The following is a 23,031-nucleotide window of genomic DNA, read 5'->3' on the forward strand; positions in this document are numbered from 1 at the left end:
AGGAACAGCTACCACTCACAGAGGCTCCGTGTTCGCGGTGCTCTCCCTCGGCTGGCTCATTTTATCCTCATCCTCACAGCCACCAACCCGGGCGGGTCTCGTGCCCTCCAGAGCCAGGCGAGGGGGCCAGGGCTCGGAGAAGCAAAGGTCCCACAGCCCAAGGGCAGGTCAAACTTGCCTGGCTCCGTCCCCGCACCCTCCCCGCCACCCCACATCCCCCATGAAGGGAGAGCTGGGCTGGGGAAGACTGGAGGCAAGAGGATGGGCGGGGGAACTGACAGATAACCTGGGGATGCTGAGCTGCGGTGGGCTGGCCTGGAGCGGGACGTCAGAAGTGGGGGGAGGGACAAATGGAGAAGCGTTAGAAAGAGAAGACATGGAAACTGGGTGAGGTTACTAAGTAACTGGTGCTTTTCGTGGCAGAACTATAGCTGGGACGTGTTTACACCACTTACGCCTGTGAGTCAACAACACACATGACTGAGGACCCAGCCAGATCCCCAACCGTGGAGCCCTACAAGGAGATGGGATCGCTGACAGAACAGCTCTTAGGCTGGAACCACGACTGCGCATGTGCACGGGTCGTGACTTATAGAATCGTAATTTCACAGAGTCCAGCCTAATCCCCACCCTGGATGAGCTCAGTCAGCGCTCAAGACGGCCTGCTCTGCCCCAGCAGCACGGCCAGGGTGTCCCTGAAGACAGGGCACGTGCTCCTGAAGGCACGAGCAAACGGCCATGCCAGGCGGCTCTCCTGGATCAGGGCACGCCGGGCAGGCTCCGTATGTTCTCTCCTTCCTGTGCAGTTACTTTAAGCCCTCTGCCACGGCACTGAACCACACACGTCCCGGGAGCCTGGTAAAGTGGGGTGACAGACATCCCACCGCAGAAGTGATTCAGCACAAGAGGTTATTTATATTATCTACAGAATAAAAACTGGAGGTGTAAGCAGAAGGAAAATTGGGATCACTAACCAGACAAACGCTTACGACTGCCTGTGATTCAGTGACTGATGTCCCGCATCTCAAGCCACTTTAATACACCATAACCCGGCACAAAGGGACATTTCTGTGACACTGTTCTCTGCTCCCTATCTGATCCTTCTCCTCAGTGCCCCAAACACAGTGTCTGTTACGCCACCCTGCACTTTCTCCTCATATTAGTCTCATCGTACCTGTACCTTATTTTTCCTAAAAGGCAGGCACCTCAACTTACCTACCTCTTTACCCTGTGCCTTGTGCACACTGGGTCTCAATAAATACGGTAGAATCCATTTATTTCTAACAGATTTACTTTCCTGCTTGATTTTGGGTTGGGGGTAAAAAGAGTAGAATAAAAACTTTAGGCCTCCAAATTGCTATTTCCAGCAAAGTTAAAAACACAAAAAATAAAACAAAATCGGCCTTGAGTTGGCAACTGCTGGAGTGAGTGGGCACATGAGATTCATTACAAAGTCTTTTGTATGTGCTGAAAATATCCACAATACAAAGTTTTAGACAGATATAAACAGGTATAGCAAGAGACAGACAAACAACAGGTTTTCAGTTATTTCAAGGAAAAAAATACCTCTAAGGTTATTCCTATCAGGGGTACTTACCCATAAAGAGGCCCGTCATTGCCGATAGCAGAAACCATGATGACGTTGTTAGCTGTTAATTCCCACACCTACAAAATGAACAAGCATTTATTTATGAAAGTACACCACTCTTTTTTTTTTTTTTTTTTGCGGTACGCGGGCCTCTCACTGCTGTGGCCCCTCCCGTTGTGGAGCACAGGCTCCGGACGCGCAGGCTCAGCGGCCATGGCTCACGGGCCCAGCCGCTCCGCGGCATGTGGGATCTTCCCAGACCGGGGCAAGAACCTGCGTCCCCTGCCTTGGCAGGCGGACTCTCAATCACTGCGCCACCAGGGAAGCCCCACCACTCTTAATCAATATATAATGGTTCAAAAATAACCACAACTTCCAAAAACAGAACTAAAAAAAGAAGGTATCCCCCTGAAAGCGCAACACCAGGCCAGTACAGACGTGGTATGGCTGGCAGTCAGAATTTCCAGAGACGATAGACTCCAGGACACAGATCCACGCACACAGAGCAGACCCGGGCTTTCCAGGCACGCCCAGAAAAGACAGGCCGTGTGCTCAGGTGAGAGGAAGCAACACAGCACCCTGTGCTGCTTCCCACACAAGTCACCGTGGCTCACGTCCTCACAGAGTGGTCACCATGTGGGCGACTAGCCACCAGCACACTAGACACGAAGCAAAGCGGGGCGCGAGGCAGAGCAGGAGTCGTCACCAAACGCCTCGTCCTCCGCACAGCGGCAGGACCAACCTTGTCGACGAACGGGTGGTCCATGAAGTCGGGGCCCCCGATGCTCAGGTTCAGCACATCGATCTTCTTCAGGATGGCGTAGTTGAAGGCGTCCAGGAACCAGGACGTGTAGGAGACCTGGCCCATTTTTAAAACAGTCCTTTAGGTGTTTCAGTGGAAGTCTCCAAATGCTAGATTCTCAGCAGCATGAAGTATTCACTTAAACTTCAGAAACAGATCCCAAGAACAACAAATGCTCTGCGATGTAAACCACTACACCCAGAGCTTCCAATCCTCGGGGCTGGACTCTGGGGAGAGGCAAGGTTCCCAGGGTCCCGTCCCGCCCGGCCTCACGTCCAGCGCCTTCCTGACCTTACAGCCTGCCCGCCCAGGGAAGACCTCAAACTTCTAACTGCCCCTCTTATAAAAGGACTTGTCCTAAGACACGTCTATTCAGTTAAGTGTTCCTAAATAGTTTGATGTATTTGTCTAATATTCTTTATTCTTAAATAGACTGAAGAGTAAATGGTATCAATGAAAGTTATTTCACAGAATTACTTCTGACAGTTATTATTTCTCTCATAGTTTCCTTACAAAAGTTAAATTTCTTTGTGTATCGCCATTCACGTGTTTTGTAAGGTACAAAATTAAACTTAGAGTAAAAAACAACAGATGACAGAAAACAATAAAATAAGCGCTGGAGGGGATGAAAAGACTTTCAATCCAGAATTCTATATTCAGTGAAAATAGTTTTTTGAGAATAAAGATGAAATAAAGATATTTGCAGATAACTAAAGCTGGGAGAAGTCATAGCTACTAGACTGCGTTACAAGCAATACTAAAAGCATCTCTTCATGCTGAAAGGAAATTACGTGATGTGGAAACTTAGATCTACAGGTAGAAATAAAGAGCACTGGAAATTGAAAATATGTGAATAAATACAAAATGTTAAAAAAAAAACCTTACAGTGGAAAAAGAATCAACATAATGATTAAGAATTATGTTTTTTAAAGGCTTTTAAAAATAAAACATTATATTTGCTTGAATGTGCAAAAGAAATTCTAGGAGTGGGTATGTGAAAAAAAGAAACTACCACGTAGGGAACATGGGGAAGTAAAGGTGAGAACCTGTCGGACGGGGACAGGGTTGGGAGAAGTATCCCTGTGTTGCCTTTTGATGTTTTTGAACTATGCATTACCTATGCAAAAATTAAATTTTAACAGTTAATAAATACTAGGACCCTCCCTTTTTTCAGTAACGTTTCCAAATGCAGAGTGAGGGAACAAGCTTCCAAATCCACGTTACCCAACACGACACTGGGTGCTGGGCACAGAGGCTACCCTCAAGGCGGTCAGTCCAGCAGGGGCAGCGAACACACAGACACGGGGTTGTTCTCTCCAGCACAAGAAGTGTGCCCGAGACATGGTGGACAGGAACCCTGGGCCGGCCGGCGGGACAGGAGAAATGGGAGGTCAAGGAGTCCCCTCGGAGCAGGGTCTTTGGGGTTCCAGTGAGGCCGATGAAGGGGGCGGTGGGAGCAGGGCAAAGCCGCCCCGCGGAGGGACGGGAGGGACAGCACGGCACACGGGGGACGCCAGCCGCAGCTCAGCATCGCAGACGTGGCTGCTTTTGAAGCAGCACGTTTTCCAGAGTTTTGCCTTTTCCCATTTTCATATCAACGCTTTACGTTTCGGGGTCCTCAGAACACCTACCTGGTTGTTGGTGAAGACCCTGAAAATGTGAAGTTCTGCATCCGGAGCGAAGCCCTGGCACTCCCTCATGCTGGCTATCACACCCGCCACGAACGTGCCGTGGCCCAGCCCTGTTGTCCAAAAGGAAGAAGGCACGAAACACAGCTGACACGACGTGTGCCAAGATGCAGCATTTCAAACGAGCTCATTCTGCGAGCCCGAGACACAGACTCCCCAGCACCTCTCCGGCCTCGCCAGCCCCACCTCGGGGGGCAGCCACTCCTGCTCTCCCCCCAGAAAGGAGGTTCCCTTCCACCAGGCGTCCCTCTCTCCTCACTCACCTCCCGACCTACTCTGAAAAGCTTCTGCCAAAAGGCACAAAACAACTTGGGTCTGCCTGAGTAACTGTTGTACACGGACTGTTTAAGCATCTACACTGAAAAATACCCTCTCAGCTGATAAAACGGAGGATGGGAGTGATGCGAAGCCCGCCGGTGACCAGAAAACACCCCCTCAGGTTCTCAGGACATCAGCCACCCACCGTCGTCCAGGGTTCGCTCGTTGGTCCAGTTGGTTCTCTCCTTCACGTTTTTGAAGTGGGGATGCTTCTCACTCAGCCCGGTGTCAAAAACGGCAACCCTTACGTTAGCACCTTATGCCAAAAAGAAAGCACAATGGTGTTTGAGAAATCATCGTTTATGAAATACATCCCTCTTTGGGACCCAGAGAGAATGACAGGCGACCCAGGGCCAAAGCCTGCCCAGAGGGCACACAGTAGGCCAGGTGCGAAGGAGAGGAGGGGACAGCAGGGGAATACCATCACCTGCCGCTAAATGAGACCTGAGGACACACAGAAAGTCCCTCCGGACGCCCCTCAACGTCACCGGCTCTCAGGGGGGCGGGGGGACCACCTCTCCAGATCCTCCACCAATGACTGACTTTCCCCTCTGGGCAACTTTCTCCAAGTCTCTACGTCCTCGTCTCCTTAGAGAGGCCCATGGGGCGAAGGGCACAACAAAGCACTCACTTCCGGGAGAGCGGGGGCCGCTTCTACTCCCGACCAGGACTCGGTGCTGCTCCCTAACGGACAGTGACTCTGCAGAGAGGGGCTGTCCACCACACGCAGGGAGAAGCACACTTTAAGGAGAACCACTGTATTGCACACTTTTCTATGATAACAAGTCTACTTCAGATACTGGCCAAAAGCCATCTGTTGCGATGGGAAACATGACTCATGCTGTTAGATCAAGGAATTCTAGAAAACACGTAGGAAAAAATACAAGATACTCACTGAAAGGCTAACAGAAGTAACAAAGGTAATGTCTTTTTGGTATGAGGGTTGTATTTATGTATCAGTACTACATTAAATAATCAATTACACTGAGATAACCAACAAAGTGTATTGTTTACTTTTTAAAAATGCAGACACAATACTGGAAACCAGCTGGTTTGGGGGGAAGGAAAAATGCTTTTCTGATGATTAGAGAACTTCTGTTTTGTGAAGTTTTCCCCCTAAAAGGATAAACCAAGAAGAGACAATAATTTAATAAAATGTCAGCCCCCCAGGTTTTAAGTCTGAGGCGCGGTTAGGGAAGGTCTTTGGTTCTCTAAGGTAAGGGTCTCTAAGCCAAGGAGAAATGGAAAGACACTGAGACAAACTGTGACGTGTGAGGCGCCAGAGACATGGGCTGATATTTAGGGTCCAAACCTCCACATTCGTTAAAACAGGAATCTTCTGCCCGGATGTATCAGCAAGAAAAAAAATCTGATGGGTTGTGAGTTTTATTTCCCAGGGTATGGTCGTTACTATCGTTTCCTGTTCTGAAACAAAAGGTAACCACCTCGACAGTCAATCACTTAGCCATGCCGAACACAGGGCACCACACAGGAGGGACGTGCTCCATTTCACGAGACTGCCCAAATCAAGGTAACTATCTCTGGATTTGATCTCATTCCCTGGGAAATTACAGAACTCTGCTGGACTGCCAGTCAGCTCTGGCAGGGGCAGTGCTGTGTCTGTTCACGTGTGTCAACAGGAAAGAAACACTCCACAATCTACTCCTTGTCACCTCAGAAACAGTACAGGGAAATAAGACACAAAAAGTGAACAGGACTAAACAATTAGAAAAGCCACAGAAACAGATGCCCCCCACAACAGGAGCCAGAGACGAGGGGCAGCTGACTGCGTCCAGCTCAACCCGCAGAAGGACAGACCCGTGAGGCCCTGGAGGGGAGGCCACCCCGGCTGACAGGCCCACCTGTGTAGCCCATCTGCCACAGCACGTCGGCCTGCAGCGTCTGGGCGACCTGGCGCGGGATGGCCCTGAGCAGCCGTCTGCTCGAGTGTCTCCCGGTGGCGTGCCAGAAACCCGAGCCCAGGGAGAGGCTGGCCCTGCGCAGGGGGCGGGACGACTGCCACTTCTGGCTCCAGCGGGTCTCGTTGCAGGGCGCGGCGGGGTCAGCTGCAGCCACGGGAGAGAAAGATCAGAAACGCAGGGGACACGTACCTGTCAGGGAAACAGCCACTCCCCCAGTGCAATGACTCCCGTCTGAAATCCCTTCTGCAGGGTGGTGATATTCCCTCCCCTCGGCCAGAAGGAGCTTCTCCACGTGGCTAGAGTCAGAGGATATTACTTAGCCATCACGTTATTCCCAAATAGGTCTTTACCTGGAATTTTCTAACCAATGTAAGGCAGGGAAAGACTGATAAGATAATCATTTCTGAAGAAATAAAGTCAACTGTGATAATAAAACTGAAGGAATGCCTGGTTTTTCATCAGCCACTTGTTCCCACTGAACCAGAAGTGTGTGTGTGTTGGGTGGGGAGGGCGGAGTATAAGAAAATGTCCACTAAGCAATGGTGACACTTCACCGTTTACAGTGTGATCCCTGGGACAGGAAAAAGCCGTGTGATCCCAGGACACCTCGCTCTGACCTTTTCCTACTGTGACCCGCCCAACGTCCTCAGCGTGCATATCTGCTAGAACGTCACTCTTCAAAAAGCAGAACAGAGGGCTCGGGGGATTGCTGGGGGTGATGGAACTGTCTTGTATCTTGATTTTGCTGGTGGGCACCTGACTGCACACTTTTACCACGACTCGCCAAACTGTGCACTAAAAAGCATGGATTTTACTATCTGTAAATACTTCTTTTTTTCTTAGTGGAAGAAAAAAGTAGAAGAAATACCACAAGGGTTGTCCCTTTACCTTTCAAAAACCATGCTATAATGAAGGAAAAACCATATGTCACATCCGTTTCTAAAGGGCAAATCTGTAATACCACTGAGGTTCTGCTTCTAAAGCCAACTACTTTAGCTTTCCTTCCAGTCTCACCAGGCTACACCCATGAAAGCACAGGGACCGGGAAAAATATACAGTCATGTCAATTCTATTAAGTAATTATGTGCCCAGTGCAACTGAAATTATTCTATACTGAACCTCCCACGTTGATTCTGTTCCTTCGGTCAACAGCCTGGGCACTAACTGAAGGACAGTATTCGAACTAAGGACGGGTCTGCTGTGCTCTCCTTTCAGCAGACTGGACTGCAACCAAAGGACTGCATTCAACTCCGGCTTCAGTCATTAAGAGAAAACAGGAAGCATTCAAAGAAAAGCAATTAAAGTGGTGAGGGGACTTGACGCCAGGTCACATTAGTAACCCCTGGAGGAACTGGCTATTTTTATTATCCTGGAGAGAAGGAACTGTTAAGGGGGACACCAGGATAGCCTTGAAATACAGTGCTGTCTTGGGGAACTCAGGTTAGCTCTGTCTTATGGCCCATGGAGAGACCAGGGATGGGATCCAGAGCGTAACAGATTCCAACCCAAAATAAAGCAAAGCCTTTGAACCACAGAGCCACAGAAAGAAATGAACTTTTTTTTTTTTTTTTTTGGCCGTGCCACGTGGTATTCGGGATCTTAGTTCCCTGACCAGGGATTGAACCCGGGCCCCAGCAGTGAAAGTACGGAGTCCTATCCACTGGACCACCAGGGAATTCCCCAAAAATGAACATTTAATGTCTGCTCACAACAGCCTAAGAAATCTGCTAAGCTCTCTTCACACGCACTACTTCCTTTTACCTTTGTAAGAACTCTGAGGTAGGTGGTATTATCTCCATTTTCTGGATGAGAAGCACTGAAGCTTAAAGAGGCCTTGCTTACCACAGAAGGCCACGGCTAGCAAGGAGATACATACTATTTCCTTACGGGCTGCCGAGCACAGCATCTGACGACCGTGGTGGAGAGGATACAGAAGGGAACCCCCACCATGAGCCCTACGCTTCCTGTGCTAAAATCAGCCCTTCTATGTTTCCTAAAATATTCTGCAGCTCTTTAAGATAAGATTAAAAAATAAAAAAGGCCGAATTTATATATTTGGCTAAGTGTACAAGTTTTGGGTTGCTTTTATCTTCCTGGATTGCTCTGAGGTTATTGCTTTTCAAAGAGAAAAGGCACCACGAAACGTGGACTAGCAGAGAGAGCTCTGCAAAGCCAGACACCTGAATTCCACAGCTGACGCTCCAACTGGCTGTCACAGGATGCAAATTAGTCAGGCTTGTCCCCTGGGTGTTTTTGAAACCTCAGAGGTTCTCAGGCCTAGTATACGACAGACAAAAAAAGAAGAGCAAAATTTTCTTTTTCCATCTAATGAAAGAAATGACAATAAACGGTAATGGAACTAGCAATCTGTTGCCCCAGTTTACGTCAAATGGGGGAAAAAACCCCTTTCCTTTGGTAATACATTTGCTTTGGAAAATATTATGCAATAATATGCAACTTGTTATCTAAGGATAAACTTATCTCGACAGGCCCGAGTTGTAAGGACTATAGGAGAGTAAGCCCTGGAGCTGAAAGGGACTCAGCAAATTCCTTCCATCACTGCCCCTGCCCAGCTCCCAGCTTAAACAAGCCCAGCGGAGGCGCGATGGTACGCGGTCGGGAGGGTCTGAGAAAAGCAAAATGAAACCCAAGGAAGAGGTGTTTTGCGAGATGCCTTCAAAAATAAAAACATGCGCTGAAAGAAGCAAAATGCAAATAAAAAGGAGACTCAAAGACACCGTCTTCGTTTCAGAGTGTGAAGGGGCGTCAGGGCCTCAAAGCCTGAACGCTTTGAGAGGAACCTGGTGAAAATCACTTCCCACACGACAGACACAACCATCACCCTCTACTGCAAACCTGCATTATTTGTTTCTATCAGAAGCACAAAGTCTCTTTTTGGTTTTTTAAATTCCTGCCAGGAAAACGTTCACGACTGACGAAACTAGACGGAGGGACAGGAATATTCCCTGTACTGCTTTTCAAATTCTGCCACGTGTGAATACGCACATCCTCCCCCTATTCCCAGCTCAGCAGAAATGGATACAGACCAGCCCAAGGTCACAGTACTCACACTCCGTATACTTGAGGGAACGAAAGACTTTCCGTTGGGGTGTTACCCGTTTGATGTTTGGATGGTCTTCAAGTGTTAGCAGCCCCGCTTTCTGTTTTTCTTTTATCTGAATCACCTCAAAATCACTAGGGTAGTCACTGGATGGATTGTTTCGAGGTATAATTCTCCAGTTGTCGATTGCACTGCTCTTCAGGGCGCTTGAAATAAATGAATTTCTAGCTTTGGCTGTAAAGTACCCATTGAAAGCCACGATATACTCTGCAATCAATGACCACAAAATAAAAGTGAGAATTTACGTACCTATATTATGACATAAGATTACACTTAATCTAAAACTTCCCTGGTAAAAGAAAGCTTACATATCATAAAACCTAGTAGAAAGAGGAGTAAACAAACAGACTGCTTTAAACACCCTGGATGGCAGCTTCCAGAGCTCTGAGTTAAAACGATGTGGATGAACCCCCACTGATCACAGGACACATCACTTAGAATCAGATACCTGGGCTATTTTTCAAAAACCGAACGTTAACAGAAATTTGAGTGTACGGCAGAGAAATGCATGCAAGGTTTTCAAACAGGAAGAAGGAATTCAGAGAAGCGAAGGCTCAGTTTTATTTTACTGAAAACAGTAACAAAATGTAGAGCAGATTATGTAAGACTAATTGCTTAGTTATCCACAACTGGTCACATAAACTTTCAGCCCCTCCAAAGTCCCCACCCTCACCAGCTACAATGACATCTGTTCCATGGAATCCAGTTTTAGGGAAATAATTCAGAACGTCAATTTACTTCCTTCATATAAGCTGATTATACGGGAAAAACAAACTTCAGCAGAACTAATATCCAAACACTATGCACTCAGCCCATTCGAAATTTATTGTTTTTGGCAAAAGCTGATGTTTACAACAAATCTGAAAAAAACCGCATTGGGGGTGGGGGGAAGTCCCTGACATTTAAAATAATATCATTACCATATTCCACAACTGTTGAGGAGAACTCCACCTTCAAGGTCAGGTGGGAACAGCCAGGGCATGGGGCCTTTTCAAAAGATTTCTTTTCCAGTCTGTCACCCAGATGTTTCTTCCCACAGAGCAAAACCACCAGCAGAAGCAGCCAGATGTGGACAAGCTTCATGGTCATGAGTGAATATGGTCATAAAATCGCATAAATTCAAATCGCACTTTTTTCCTCCTTGATTATAAGTTAATTTTTGTTTCAGCTAAAAGCTGAAACATTACTGGTCGGCCATTTTACAGTCTAGTCCAAGGGAAATAAAAGTTAAATTTCATGGCCTTTTGTGGTTTGGCCTGAAAAGAGGCTTTCATTTCTTTCTTCGTTTCTTCTCCATCTTGGGCCTCAGGCTTCGCTCACTCTGGCCCAGACACCTGCGTCCTACGCTCCATCTGCACCACAGAACCAAAGTCCAACAGGGATGAGTGATCACTCCGTGAGCCAGTCTATAAAACAAAGCAAGCGCACAGAGACATGAGCAGTGCGCTGACAGAGCCGGGAGGGTTAGTGATCCCTGCAATTTAGATAAGAGGGTCAAAAAGACACACCAGCTACAAGACGAAATAAATGTATGACACAACCATGGAACATCTTATTATTTCACTTTCATTTAGTTACTCCTCACTTCTTTCAGGGGGAAAAAATGTTTTAAGACAGCTTCAAAAATAAAATAGGATAAAATAAATGAGAAAAATAAGGATGACAAATAACCCCAGGAATATTAAGCACACTGGCCCTGAGCACCCAGCACCACGGAGGAGGAGGAACCATGACCCTCTGCCTATGGTCCTTACTACGCCTCTATTTCAGATGCTGTATTTTCCCATCATTTGCAGCTCTTCATTTCCAGGGCACTTCCCCAGTCAGCACTTTAATTCCCGATAAATTTTACCAATTTTTCAGGCAAAAGCTTGGTATACACCCTTACTTTCTGCTTTACAATTAACACCTGAGAGCAAACTAATTTCCATGCAAGTCATGTACTTACCACCTTCTTTAAGAGACGACATAAATGGTCTAAAATTACTCAAACTATGCCTCTTCAGATTTTGAAATACTTTCTGCCAATTCTATGAAGAGAGCACAGAAGAGTTTTTATTGTCACTAAGTGTATTTTACCTGAAGCCTCAACTTAAAAGATTTTCAACCTGCTGAATATGTTATAAAATCAAATTACCTCTTTACTGGGAGTGACATGAGAGGACAGTTCGTGAGGTAAAAGCTGTTGCCAAAGAAAACTGCTGAGTATTAAACTGCACGTGAGCACGAATACCTTTCAAAGTATCTGAATGGTAAGGAAAATCATAATTCTTCACAATGAAGAACAGAGCAGTGATAAAACGACACCACAGGCTGCAGCACGCCCAGAAAAATCCGTTGCACAGCTCACACCAGAAACATAAATAATCCAGCAGGGGGAAGACAGACCAATGAGACAGACGGGCCTTCCATTCCTACTTGTTTCTAAAAAGAAAACACGCAGGACAAGGAGTTAGCCCCCTTTCAAGAGAGGGATGTCAGGGTGTTAAACCTATTCTTCCGGCAGAAACTGGTACCTGAGAGCAACAAGGAGTCTGTGGTTTCTGGAACTATTCATGTGTGCTTCTATAAACAGGAAAGCACTGATAAAGAAAAGTAAGGGTTTGGGCTTCCCTGGTGGCGCAGTGGTTAAGAATCCGCCTGCCAATGCAGGGGCCACGGGTTCGAGCCCTGGTCCGGGAAGGTCCCACATGCCGCGAAGCAACTAAGCCCGTGCGCCACAACTACTGAGCCTGTGCTCTAGAGCCCGTGAGCCACAACTACTGAGCCTGCGCTCTAGAGCCCGTGAGCCACAACTACTGCAGCCCACATGCCTAGAGCCCACGCTCCGCAACAAGAGAAGCCACTGCAATGAGAAGCCCAGACACCACAACGAAGAGTAGCCCCGCTCACCGCAACTAGAGAAAGCCCGCGCGCAGCAACAAAGAGCCAACGCAGCCAAAAAATAAACAAATAAATAAATTTATTAAAGGAAAAGAAAAGTAAGGGGTTAAGAGTATCTAAACAATCTTTGAAGTTCAAAAATTAGGACATTCATTGTTATAATAACAAACGAACCTGAAAAGCAGGCCTATCTCTGCAACTGGAGACCAAGGTTGGTGGAACAGAGTTAATCAGATAGAAATGAAATATTAAAACTTATTTCCATAGCAACATGAAGAACAATGAGAATGCCAGTCATATAAACAAAGAAATTGAAAACAAAGACCAGAACAGAAAGATGGAAGAAAAGCAACAGGGGACACCAACAGTCACTCCGACCTATTTTACAGCAAAGCCGCTTGGGAGTGAGGCCCAAGTCCTTGTTCATACTTGATACCTGCAGCAGTATCACAGAATACAACTATCTGAAGTATACAGCTGACTTAATTATAGTATTACGGGTCAAAGTAGAGAAAGCTAATCACTGGTGATAAGAGCTCTTATGTTCATAGGAAGTGAACTTACAGTGAAAAGATTTAAATGGGTCTCAATTAAGGCAATTAAAAAAAATAAAATAAAAACAGAATGCTAAAGAATCTATGACACATCTTTACACTACCAAATGTAAAATAGATAGCTTTAAAAAAAAAGAATCTATGACACATTTGGACTGGATATAACGCAAATATTAGTGAGCCATACTAGTGAGCAAATATTAGACCTAACAAGTTGAGTTACATCAACTTCAATTAAACCTGTTCCAAAATAATTCACACACAGGTAAAGACAGTGAACTTACAATCAGCCTGTGGGGGAGAGATGGCTGATGTTCTCTCACAGCTGAGGGCAGGAGCCTGACTTGAAAAGAAAGAGAAACGGAAAGAAAAGGTCAGGGATTCTGAAATTTTAAAATGACTAAAGTAATCAGTTCTCTTCCAAACAGAAACAGGAAACTTTTTAGGTCTTTGGAAAACAGGACACTGCACGATCGTAAGACAGTCTACCTTAATTTACTCACTACATCGTACAAATTTATGAAGTGCTAACCAAGTTTCAGACACTGCCAGGGGTTACAGAGGAAACACGTGTTGTTAGTAGGTGAGGGACGCAGGCCTCCAGGTGGGAGCCTGCAAGGAGGCCAAGCACAAACGCCAACGGCCAAGCCAAGCGCAGGAAAGGACGACAGCAAAGGAGAGGCACAGGGCCCGCGCGGGGACGGGGGACGGAAGGAGGAGCCTTCGGGAGAGGGGGCTGGCAGCTGGCTCTGGCCGACTCTACCCCCGCAGGGCTGGAAGCGTGGAAATACGGAAGAGAAGCGGGGCATCCTGAGCAGAGCTACGTCCCGGCGAGGAAACGCAGGGTGCGCGCAGGAGCAGCCAGTGAGCGGTGCCAGGCTGGAGAGGGTGACAGGGCGGGCGCTGAGGCAGGCACGGGTCTGAACAGCAGGGCCAGCGACAGGCGGAAACAGCCGCTCAGAGCGCCAGCGGAGCGCCCTGCAGAACGAGAACCCCGCGGCGGGGCGGGGGGTGGGGGGCGAGCGGCTCAGTTCCCTCCTCCGACCCATTTCCCCGGAGCCCCAGAGCCAGGCACTGCTCCGGCCGCCCCGCAGAGCAGTGAGCACAAGACAACCGAAATCTCTGCCTCGTGGAGCGGCCCTTTCAGAGGGAGACAGGTATCACGCACGATGAGGAGAAGACGTGGCATTTAGCTGGTGATAAATGCTGTATTTTGAAAGCAGAAAAAAGAAAGAAGGGGGATGTGACAAGTCAGGTGGAGGGGTGAAGCTGAGACAGAGTGCTGCAGAAGCTTCTGGAAGGGGACTTCTGAGTGAAGACCCGATGGAAGCGGAGCGCTCACCAAGCCCCCTGGGGAAGGGTGCCGCGGGCGCTGGGGAGACAAGGGCAGGAGCCCGAGCGAGGGCACGCCTGGTGTGTGCCAGGAAGAGCAGAGGCCAGGGGCGAGGGAAGGGGACCTCGGAGGGGAGATGAGAGGCCCGTGCCCTAGCGCTGAACGGGCAGGGAAAGCATGAGCAGAGCAAAGGAGCCTCACCGGCCGGCTGGAGCTCCGTGTGGAGCGGACACAGGCGGAAGCGGGGAACCCCTGGAAGGCCCCTGTGAAGAGGGTGGCTTGGGCCAGGGAGGGGCAGGGGTGGCGAAGGCAGAGCCGAAAGGCTCCGCTGACGACCAGATGTGGGGCGCGCCCGTGAGGAGGCAGGGACAGCACCAAGGCCTCCGGCCCAACGCCCAGGGCGTCTGCCCCAAACGGGATGGCGAAGGCTGCAGGAAAAGCCGGCTCAGGAAACACGGGCAGGACCTGAGCGCTGTCGGGCGAGCCTGAGAGCGGGGGGGGGGGGGGGGGGGGGGGGGGGTGCGGCATGGCTCAGGGCAGAGGGGAAGAGGGAGGTCAAAACCCCCAAATTAGGGGAAACATTTCCATAATGAACAGCGGTCACTGGTTTAGTAATTGAAAGGTCACTGAACCTCTCACCAGAGGGCCACACTAGAGGAGTCTCCAAACCACAGGGGCTGGAAAGCAGACACCCTCATGAGGACAATCCCCATGGAGGGGGAGGAAGGAGAAGGCTGGGAAGGACGGGAACAAGGAGACACTCCCTATCTGGACCTGGCTGACCTGCTTCTGTTCTTTAAAGGTGAACTAAAATCTGGTTCTAGGAAGACACTCTTTTTCAAGAGTGACAACAGATATGGAGGTTTCTACGTTTCCCAGTCCCAGAAAGAGAGAGCTTCAAAACATAAATTTGCACTGAGGAAAAGAAAAATGCCACGGGGGACCTAGAGGCGGGTGAGTGACGGCGTGGGCGCTGGGGAGGGAAGACCCGCCACCGCCTACCGACCTCTGCGCCCTTGGCCTGTTTGTTTTAAAGATACGGCTCCCCCGACTCCTCCGCAGCGCTCTGAAGGCACCCCGCGACCGCGTGCACAACGGCTGCGTTCCGCTCTCACTCCACAGTTCAGCCCTGGAGAGTGTGTCCCCAAGACGGGCTCACCATCTAGTGGCCAACACGTACGCAGCAACAAGCGTAAGGTGAGCACAGAGAAGAGGAGCACAGACACAACAGGAAAAGAAAACACTTTCTGTAAAAATAATCGGCCGAGGATAAGGAGGAGGCAGCGGTGGGAGAGCTGCAGCGGCCTGGCGCGGAGTGACGGAGGCTGAGGGGAGAGGCCCCTGGCGAGGGGTATCAGAGCCTGCGTGAGGCGCCGGCAGTGACGAAGGGACACTGATTTGATCAAATAAATATTTTGTGGATAATGGGAGGCAGATTTCTCACTGACAGGGAAGGAAGTCTCAAATATGAAAGGGGAAAAACTGGAATGAACCATGCAGGATCACAATAAAACTGGAAGTAGTGGTGTGAACTCAAGGTTTTCAATATACAGACAGATGTAGAAAAATACACTCACACAAACACACATACATGTATTTCCTAGCTCTGTCTGCTGAAAGGACACAGGGGCAGTGATATCCCAACAGGAGGGAAGCCAGAACTGGTTTTCTAAATAACTATTCTCCACTAAAAGAAACCAGGCTCCTTGGAGAGAGAGCTAGTTCCAGGCTGGGCAGGGTGAACAGAGATGCGTCTGGAACATCTTCTTGCGCCAGAAAGTAAGGAAAAGCTCAAAGAATGGTGGGGACGTGTCAAAGGGACACAGAGGCCAGCACAGGACAATCTGAGCATCGAAGCAAATAATGAACGTAACAGATCCTGACCCACTGAATACAACAGGAAAGCATGAGTCCACTGTAGCATATATACGTAAAATAAACTTAAACTGTGAAGAGGAATAAGTTATTCACATGGGCTCAGAATGGCTCCCAGCAAAATCCTGATTTACGAAAGGAAATAGGGCAACCCTACAATGGAGACGCTTCATCAGGTTAACCAGCGATGGGACAAATGGACCCAGGTCCGCCGGGCAGACGCACTGGAAGAGCCTGGCGTCACCTGAGGGGCTCCTGCCAAAGAAGCACAACCTGAATCAGATCCTAAGGAAACATCAGGACCCCAATCGAGGGACATTTTTCAAAACAACTCGCATAGAATTTCCATAAGTACTGAGGTAATGAAAGTCAAGGAATGGCTGAGATTGAAGGCGACTCAAGAGACATGACCGCTAACTGCAACTCAAGACTCTGAACTGGATCCCTTTACTGTAAGTACATTACCGGAATGAACAACTGGCAAAACCTGAATGGGGCCAACCTGTGATCAGCTAGCAGTGGCGTATCAAGACTAACTGCTGGATTTTGAAGGCTGTGCCGTGACTGCATAAAAAGGTCCTTGCTTGCAGGAAATGCCCACTGAAGTATCCAGGGGTAATGGGCATCAGGTCTGCAACTTGCTTTCAAATTGTTCAGAGGGAAAAAAGGGCTTCTATTGTTCTTGGACCCTTTCTGGCAGGTTGAATGGTTTCCAAAATATGCAAAAAAAAGGTCCTACATTTAGTCTCAGTTGCTAGCGCTGCCCTCAGGAGGGTGGGAGTATGAATTTGAAAATGTGGTGGAGGACTTCCCTGGAAGTGCAGTGGTTAACAATCCGCCTGCCAATGCAGGGGACACGGGTTCGAGCCCTGGTCCAGGAAGATCCCACATGCCGCGGAGCAACTAAGCCCGTGCGCCACAACTACTGAGCCTGCACTCTAGAGCCCGCGAGCCACAACTACTGAGCCCATGTGACACAACTACTGAATCCCGTGCGCCTAGAGCCCATGCTCCGCAACAAGAGAGGCCACCGCAATGAGAGAAGCCTGCGCACCGCAACGAAGAGTAGCCCCCGCGCGCCGCAACTAGAGAAAACCCGCGGGCAGCAACGAAGACCCAACGCAGCCATAAATAAATAAAATAATTTATAAAAATAAAATGTGGTGGACGGGTGGGGGCAACTTTAAGCCTCTTCTGTGAGACTCACTCTGCACAGACCCATGTGTGCACAACCAGACCATGGACCTTATCAAATAGGTTTACACCCATCACCTGTCACACAGAATGATATCTGAACACACCAAGAGATGGACTGAGCCAGTCAAAGAGAAATTAAAAGTATTTCTCATTCTAAGGAATTAAGGAACTGAGATAGTAAACAGCTGCTAAGATTAACCCCACTGCCTCTATAATCTACATGATAAAAATCAAGTAACATTTTGACAAAAATTGAGACAAAAATTGAGTATAAAATAAAATCATGTTTAAGAATTCAACCCAATAAAATGAGTACTCTCATAGGTTGCTAGTGAATGTAAAAAACTCTTATGACCTTTTAGAGTAATTTGCCAATATATGGACGTAAAAAACTTTTAGTCTAATAACTTCAGTAATAACAACAACTAACACTTACTGAGCATTTATCATGTGGCAGGTGTTATCCTAGTAGCGTGCATGTATTAACTCACTTAATCCCACGACAACCTGTTCCTACCCATCCCCCCATTTTCAGATGAGAAAACTGAGGCCCACGGTGGCTCAGCACCTTCCCTGGAGTCACCCCGCCAGTAAGTGGGGAAGCTGGGCTGGGAACTTGGGTGGTCTGGCTCCAGAGGCCACACTCTTACGAGGTAGGTTACCCTGCTTTCCTAAAATCCATAGAAGTATAAACCTGAAAGCATACAATAATTTATGTCCAAGGATTTTAACTGGGAAAAATTACAGACCACCTAAATGCAATAGGGGACTAGCTAAATAATTAGTGCACCCATACTATGGAATGCAATGCAGCAATTTCAAACTATGGTCCTTTGGAAGGCTGAATAATGGTCCCCAAAAGATGTCCACATTCTCATCCCCAGAACCTATAAATGTTACTTTATATGGCCAAAGGGACTTTGCAGGTGTAACTAAACTAAGGACGTCTAGTGTCCTGGACGATCCAGGTGGGTCCAATGTAATTACAAGAGTCTTTATAAGAGGGAGGCAGGGAACTGATGACGGAAACGTGAGGCTGAAGTGATACAGGAGGAGGTCACGAGCTAAAGAATGCAGGTGCCTCTGGATGCTGGAAAAGGGAAGGAAACACATTCTCCCCTGGAACTTCCAGAAAGAATGAAGCTGACACCTGGACTTCAGCCCCGTGAGACTGACTTCAGACTACCGACCCCCAGAACTGCCAGAGAATAAATCTGTGTTGTTTTAGGCCACCAAGTTTATAGAAATTTGACACAGCAGCCATAGGAAACTAATATATTTCCCGAAGAATATGGGGGAAATGTTAATGAAATATTAAGGAAAACAGTTCATGTACAGTGTGATCCAAATCTTGATTTTTAAATATGTATCTATGTGCACAAGGAAAAAAGAACACGAAAAACTATGCACCAAAATGGTACCAATGATTCTATTACCTTCCGATACTATGATTACAGGTAGTTATGTTCTTAATTCTATTCATACCTTTTCACAAAGAGCACATGTTACACTTTTAAATTAGATAAAACATATTATTTAAATACTTTAATAAATCTTTTAAAATAAATTTTATAGAAAAACAAATTTTCTGGTAAGACAGCGGCACAAAGTATGTTAAAAATGTAATTTTATTTGTACATATAGCAGCGCTTAAAAGGGATCTATTTCCTAGGAATTGGTTTCAAAAATCTGTGTCTACCTTCTAGCTTAAGGCTATGCTTTTAGCTAGTACATTCTGAACGAGTTTATCATCTGTAATATCACTTACTCATAGGGCCTGGTTAGGGCTGTTACTGGATCCACTAAGTGTTTACTGGATTTAATTTCTATAAATTCTTAACGTAGAAGACCTGGTTATCTTTGCATACAAAGGTACACCCTAAAAGATGGTATTTACAAAATTATGGATTTTCCATAAATAAGTATAATTATGCCTCCAATAAAGGTACAATCAAAAAATATTTGACATTAAATACTAAATGTAAAATAAACAGCTCAAAAAATACAATGCCAGGAATAATATTTAATGAGATATGTATAAAAGGGAGACAAGGTAGAGGAGATGTATTACTTGGGCAAGTGACAGCTAACATTCCTCACAGCTCTCAGAATCTTCTACTTTGCATTATAAAAGGGTATCACTAGGATTATGATGCCCCGTATAGCTCAAGTACATCCAAAAGGATTTCTCTGCAAATAATTAAAGAACACAATTCAGATGAGAGGAAATGACTTGTATCACCTGATAGTCGTCTAATTATGAAGATGTGCCTTGCTTTTTAATGACCCTTTACTGAAATAGATCCAGAGAAAATTGAACTGTTTAGGCTATGGAAGGATACCACTCAGTTCAATTAAAATTTGACTGTAAAAATACCACTTTTGTAACTAACTGCATACTTGACTGTATTACCATTGTTTAGCAGGCTAACATTTAAGAGATGCCAGACCATGCCAAAACAAAGGTGTATTCTTAAGCCTGACTGAACCATTCATTCTGGCACATTCTGTCCATTAGTAGGTTTCGTAGGGGGGAAAAACACAAGCAATTCAGTCCCAAGAGTCAAGAGTGCCCAAGTGAAGGACCATCATGGTCCACACACACTGCTTTTATTGCCTATTCTTTCTCAGATGTGGCTCCTGTCTCCTTTTTCTCTTGACCCTTCAGCCATCCAGTACTGGCCAGCCCCGTAGAAGGCTAGTACTTTCCTCATTTTACTTGAAACTCATTTTCTTAAGCAAAAAGACATTCTCAATATTAATAAACCAAGTTAACAGATTTCTCAGCGTGTCAAAACCGATTAGGCCACAGGGAGGAGGAAATCAGTCTCCCTAACCTGACTCAGGCCAAACACTGAGAAACCAAGGTCCAGCCTCCCATTCTTAATATTTCAAGTCACCGAGGGCTGGAGTTGCCAGGTTGTTCCAAAATATAACCAGTACCTTAACTCTCCCCTGGTGTCAGGGGGCAGATGCAAACACACGCCCACCCCAGCTCCACTTACAGCGCTACGCTAGGAGCCATGTGTAGTCTGCCCAGGCCTGCGGCCTCTCACTATCTGTGGCACTTACTGTGGCTGCCACACAAATGAAAGAGGCAGCAGGCGGGGCAAGAACTATCTACCACCAGACCGACAGAAAATGCGATCAAACAACACGTGGATGGGAAGGGAACGCTAAAACCTCCTGACTCTTCAGAAGAGAGCCTGCTTGATCCCATAGGACCCTAGGTGCTTCTAAGGCTCTGCAAGAACCGAACCAGAATTTCTTTATTTATAGACGCAACCAACTCTTGATTATAAGCCTTATAATCAATTATAACTATAAGCCTTATAATATAAGGGATATAAAGGATACTTGGGGAGCACCACTGAGACAGCTTATGGGCAAGAGTCCCACCCGCCACCCCTGCTGCCACCTCTAACAAAAAGGGCTCTGGCCATCTGCATCATACATGGAAACGTAACATTTTATTTGAGAAAAGCGTCCAGGGGACTGCCCTGGCCGTCCAGTGGTTAAGACTCCGCGCTTCCACTGCACGGGGCTCGGGTAAGATCCCCGGTCGGGAACTAAGATCCCACATGCCACACAGCCCCACCCTCACCCCCAAAAAAGTGTCCTGCATGAATGGATAAACAAAATGTGTTATATCCATACACTGGGATATTCCTGGGCCATAAGAAGGAATGAAGTATTGGGGGAAGGCATAAACTAGGAGTTTAGGATTATCAGATACACTCTACTATATATAAAATAGATAAACAAGGACCCATTGTATAGCACAGGGAACTATATTCAATATCTTGGAATCACCTGTAATGGAAAAGAATCTGAAAAAGAATATATATATGTATAAATGAATCACTCTGCTGTGCACCTGAAACTAATACAACATTGTAAATCAACTCTACTTCAGTTTAAAAAAAAGGAATGACTTACTGATACAGGGTACAATGTACATGAACTCTGAAAAGAGTAGGCGAAACAAACGAAGCCAGACACGATGGCCACATACGATCTCACCTGAATACACGAAATATTCAGAAAAGACAAATCTCAGGAGACAGGAAATAGATTAGTGGTTGCCTGGAGCTGGCGTAAGAAATAGGCAGTGACTGCAGATGGGCACCAGCCATCTTTGGGGGATGTCACCTTAAACTGGGTTATGGTGGTTGCAGAACTCTGCAAATTTACTAAAACAACAACTACCAACAAATACTGAATAAGTACACTTAAAGCAGTTGAATTTTATGGTATGTAACTTTACCTTAACAAAGCTCTCACGTTAAAAAAATATATAAATAAAATGGGTGCTGCAGATTAAAGGTTGGGAAGAGTCACTGTTCTCCAAACCCCTCATTTTTATACTCAGGCAAACTGAGACCTCGAAGTGAGAGCGCTACTTACCAGCACAATCGAGACTAAAGGGCCATAGGAAACGAAATTCTCCAGTTCAACTCAAATCTTAAGCCACTCGCAAAGGACACTTGGAAGTGTCCTTCAGAATCTAAAGTAACTGTAAATATTTAACTTAATCTGCATAGGCAAACAGGCCATAAGTCTCAGGGGCTCTAACCCAAACAAGGGGTAAACATCTTAATGAACAAATGTAGACGGTGTATAACCGTCTCACGCAGCACATTCAGGACAGGGCAAGGCAAGATTTTAAGATTCTACAGGTCTGAAAGGCATTCTTGTTCTGAGAGTCAACCAGAGCCTCCCGAACCCAACTTGCCGACGAGCTTCTTACCCCGCATGTTTGAAAAATCAGTGGAGCAATGCGTACAGACCGAGACGGGGAAGAGAACCGAGGTCCCTTAAGATCTGATACCAGCTCCCTCTGGGAACAGACCCGAAAACTGCGGTCTGTTCGGAGGCGGAGGGCCAGGGCCAGGCATATGGTTTGACTCCGTTAAAGTGTATTTCAGATAAAGAAAACGGTGAAATGGAACAAGCTACCGAAGAGTGTCAACACGCAGAGAGGGCCAGGCGGGGACACCAGCCGGGAGCCGGGCCGGTCTGAGGCGAGTGGAGGGCACCGCGAGGCTCCCACGGGCAGGCATGCAGTGCACCGGCGCGTCAAGCCGCCCGTCCTCCCCGCTCCCCGCACCGTCGCCCCCGCGCCGCCCAGTCGGCGCCCAGCGGTTCCCGGGGCGCAACGAGGCCCCGCCGCCGCCCGCCGCCCCCGCCAGCGCAGACCCCCGCCCTCGGGGCCTCGAGCACGCCGGAGAGCGCGGGCGGCCGCGCGGGTCCGGAGAGGCGGCGGCTCCGGGGAGCGGGCCGCCTGACGTACCTGCGGCGGCCTCAAGCTCGGGTCCGCCCGGCCCGGGATAACGGCGCCTCCGCGGCGAACACGCCTCGGATCTCCATGCGGGGTGTTTACTCCCAACGCTCGCGATACTGCGCGATCCGGGCGGAGAAACCGACGGCCTGGAGCGCCGGCCCCGGCGGCCGTGCGTGCCCTGCGTGCGCGCTCTGGACGCCGGGGGCCGCGGGGCCGGGCCGGGAGGACAGACGAAGGTCTCGCGAAGTTTGCGGCCCTGGGGCGGGACCGGGTCGGAGTCCGGGTAAAGGACTGTTAGAATGGGCCGGCGAGGGATGCGTAGGGATTTAGGGCAGGAGCTCATGGAAGCTGCACTGGCCCGGGCCGGGCTCGGTCCTGCAGAGGACAGCCATGGCGAAACGGCCCCTGAAAGCTTCTACTCCAGCGCTCTCCTCCTGGGGCCTTTTGGTGTCCGGAGCAAGAGCCG

At 47.9% G+C, this 23,031-nt stretch overlaps 1 protein-coding gene across 6 annotated transcripts in view; it reads right to left on the reverse strand.

Annotated features, from left to right (window-relative positions):
• MBTPS1 (membrane bound transcription factor peptidase, site 1) overlaps positions 1 to 22,687 on the reverse strand; it is a 49,805-nt gene extending 27,118 nt beyond the window's left edge. Inside the window, exons 1-11 of one of the 6 annotated variants that reach the window (XM_082676441.1) lie at positions 22,575 to 22,687; positions 13,161 to 13,219; positions 11,577 to 11,684; positions 11,388 to 11,469; positions 10,360 to 10,845; positions 9,389 to 9,646; positions 6,259 to 6,462; positions 4,542 to 4,652; positions 4,022 to 4,131; positions 2,331 to 2,447; positions 1,598 to 1,665 (exon numbers count right to left, since the gene is read on the reverse strand). In XM_082676441.1, coding sequence (XP_082532567.1) covers positions 1,598 to 1,665; positions 2,331 to 2,447; positions 4,022 to 4,131; positions 4,542 to 4,652; positions 6,259 to 6,462; positions 9,389 to 9,646; positions 10,360 to 10,528 — 1,037 coding nt within the window. In that variant the 5' untranslated portion in view covers positions 10,529 to 10,845; positions 11,388 to 11,469; positions 11,577 to 11,684; positions 13,161 to 13,219; positions 22,575 to 22,687. The remainder of the gene's footprint in view (positions 1 to 1,597; positions 1,666 to 2,330; positions 2,448 to 4,021; positions 4,132 to 4,541; positions 4,653 to 6,258; positions 6,463 to 9,388; positions 9,647 to 10,359; positions 10,846 to 11,387; positions 11,470 to 11,576; positions 11,685 to 13,160; positions 13,220 to 22,574) is intronic. The other 5 variants (XM_082676440.1, XM_082676442.1, XM_082676443.1 and 2 more) reach the window with 5 other exon arrangements.
• Positions 22,688 to 23,031: the final 344 nt, after the last annotated feature.

This window comes from Grampus griseus (assembly GCF_964374135.1).
Source record: "Grampus griseus genome assembly, chromosome: 19".
Classification (NCBI taxonomy): Eukaryota; Metazoa; Chordata; class Mammalia; order Artiodactyla; family Delphinidae; genus Grampus; species Grampus griseus.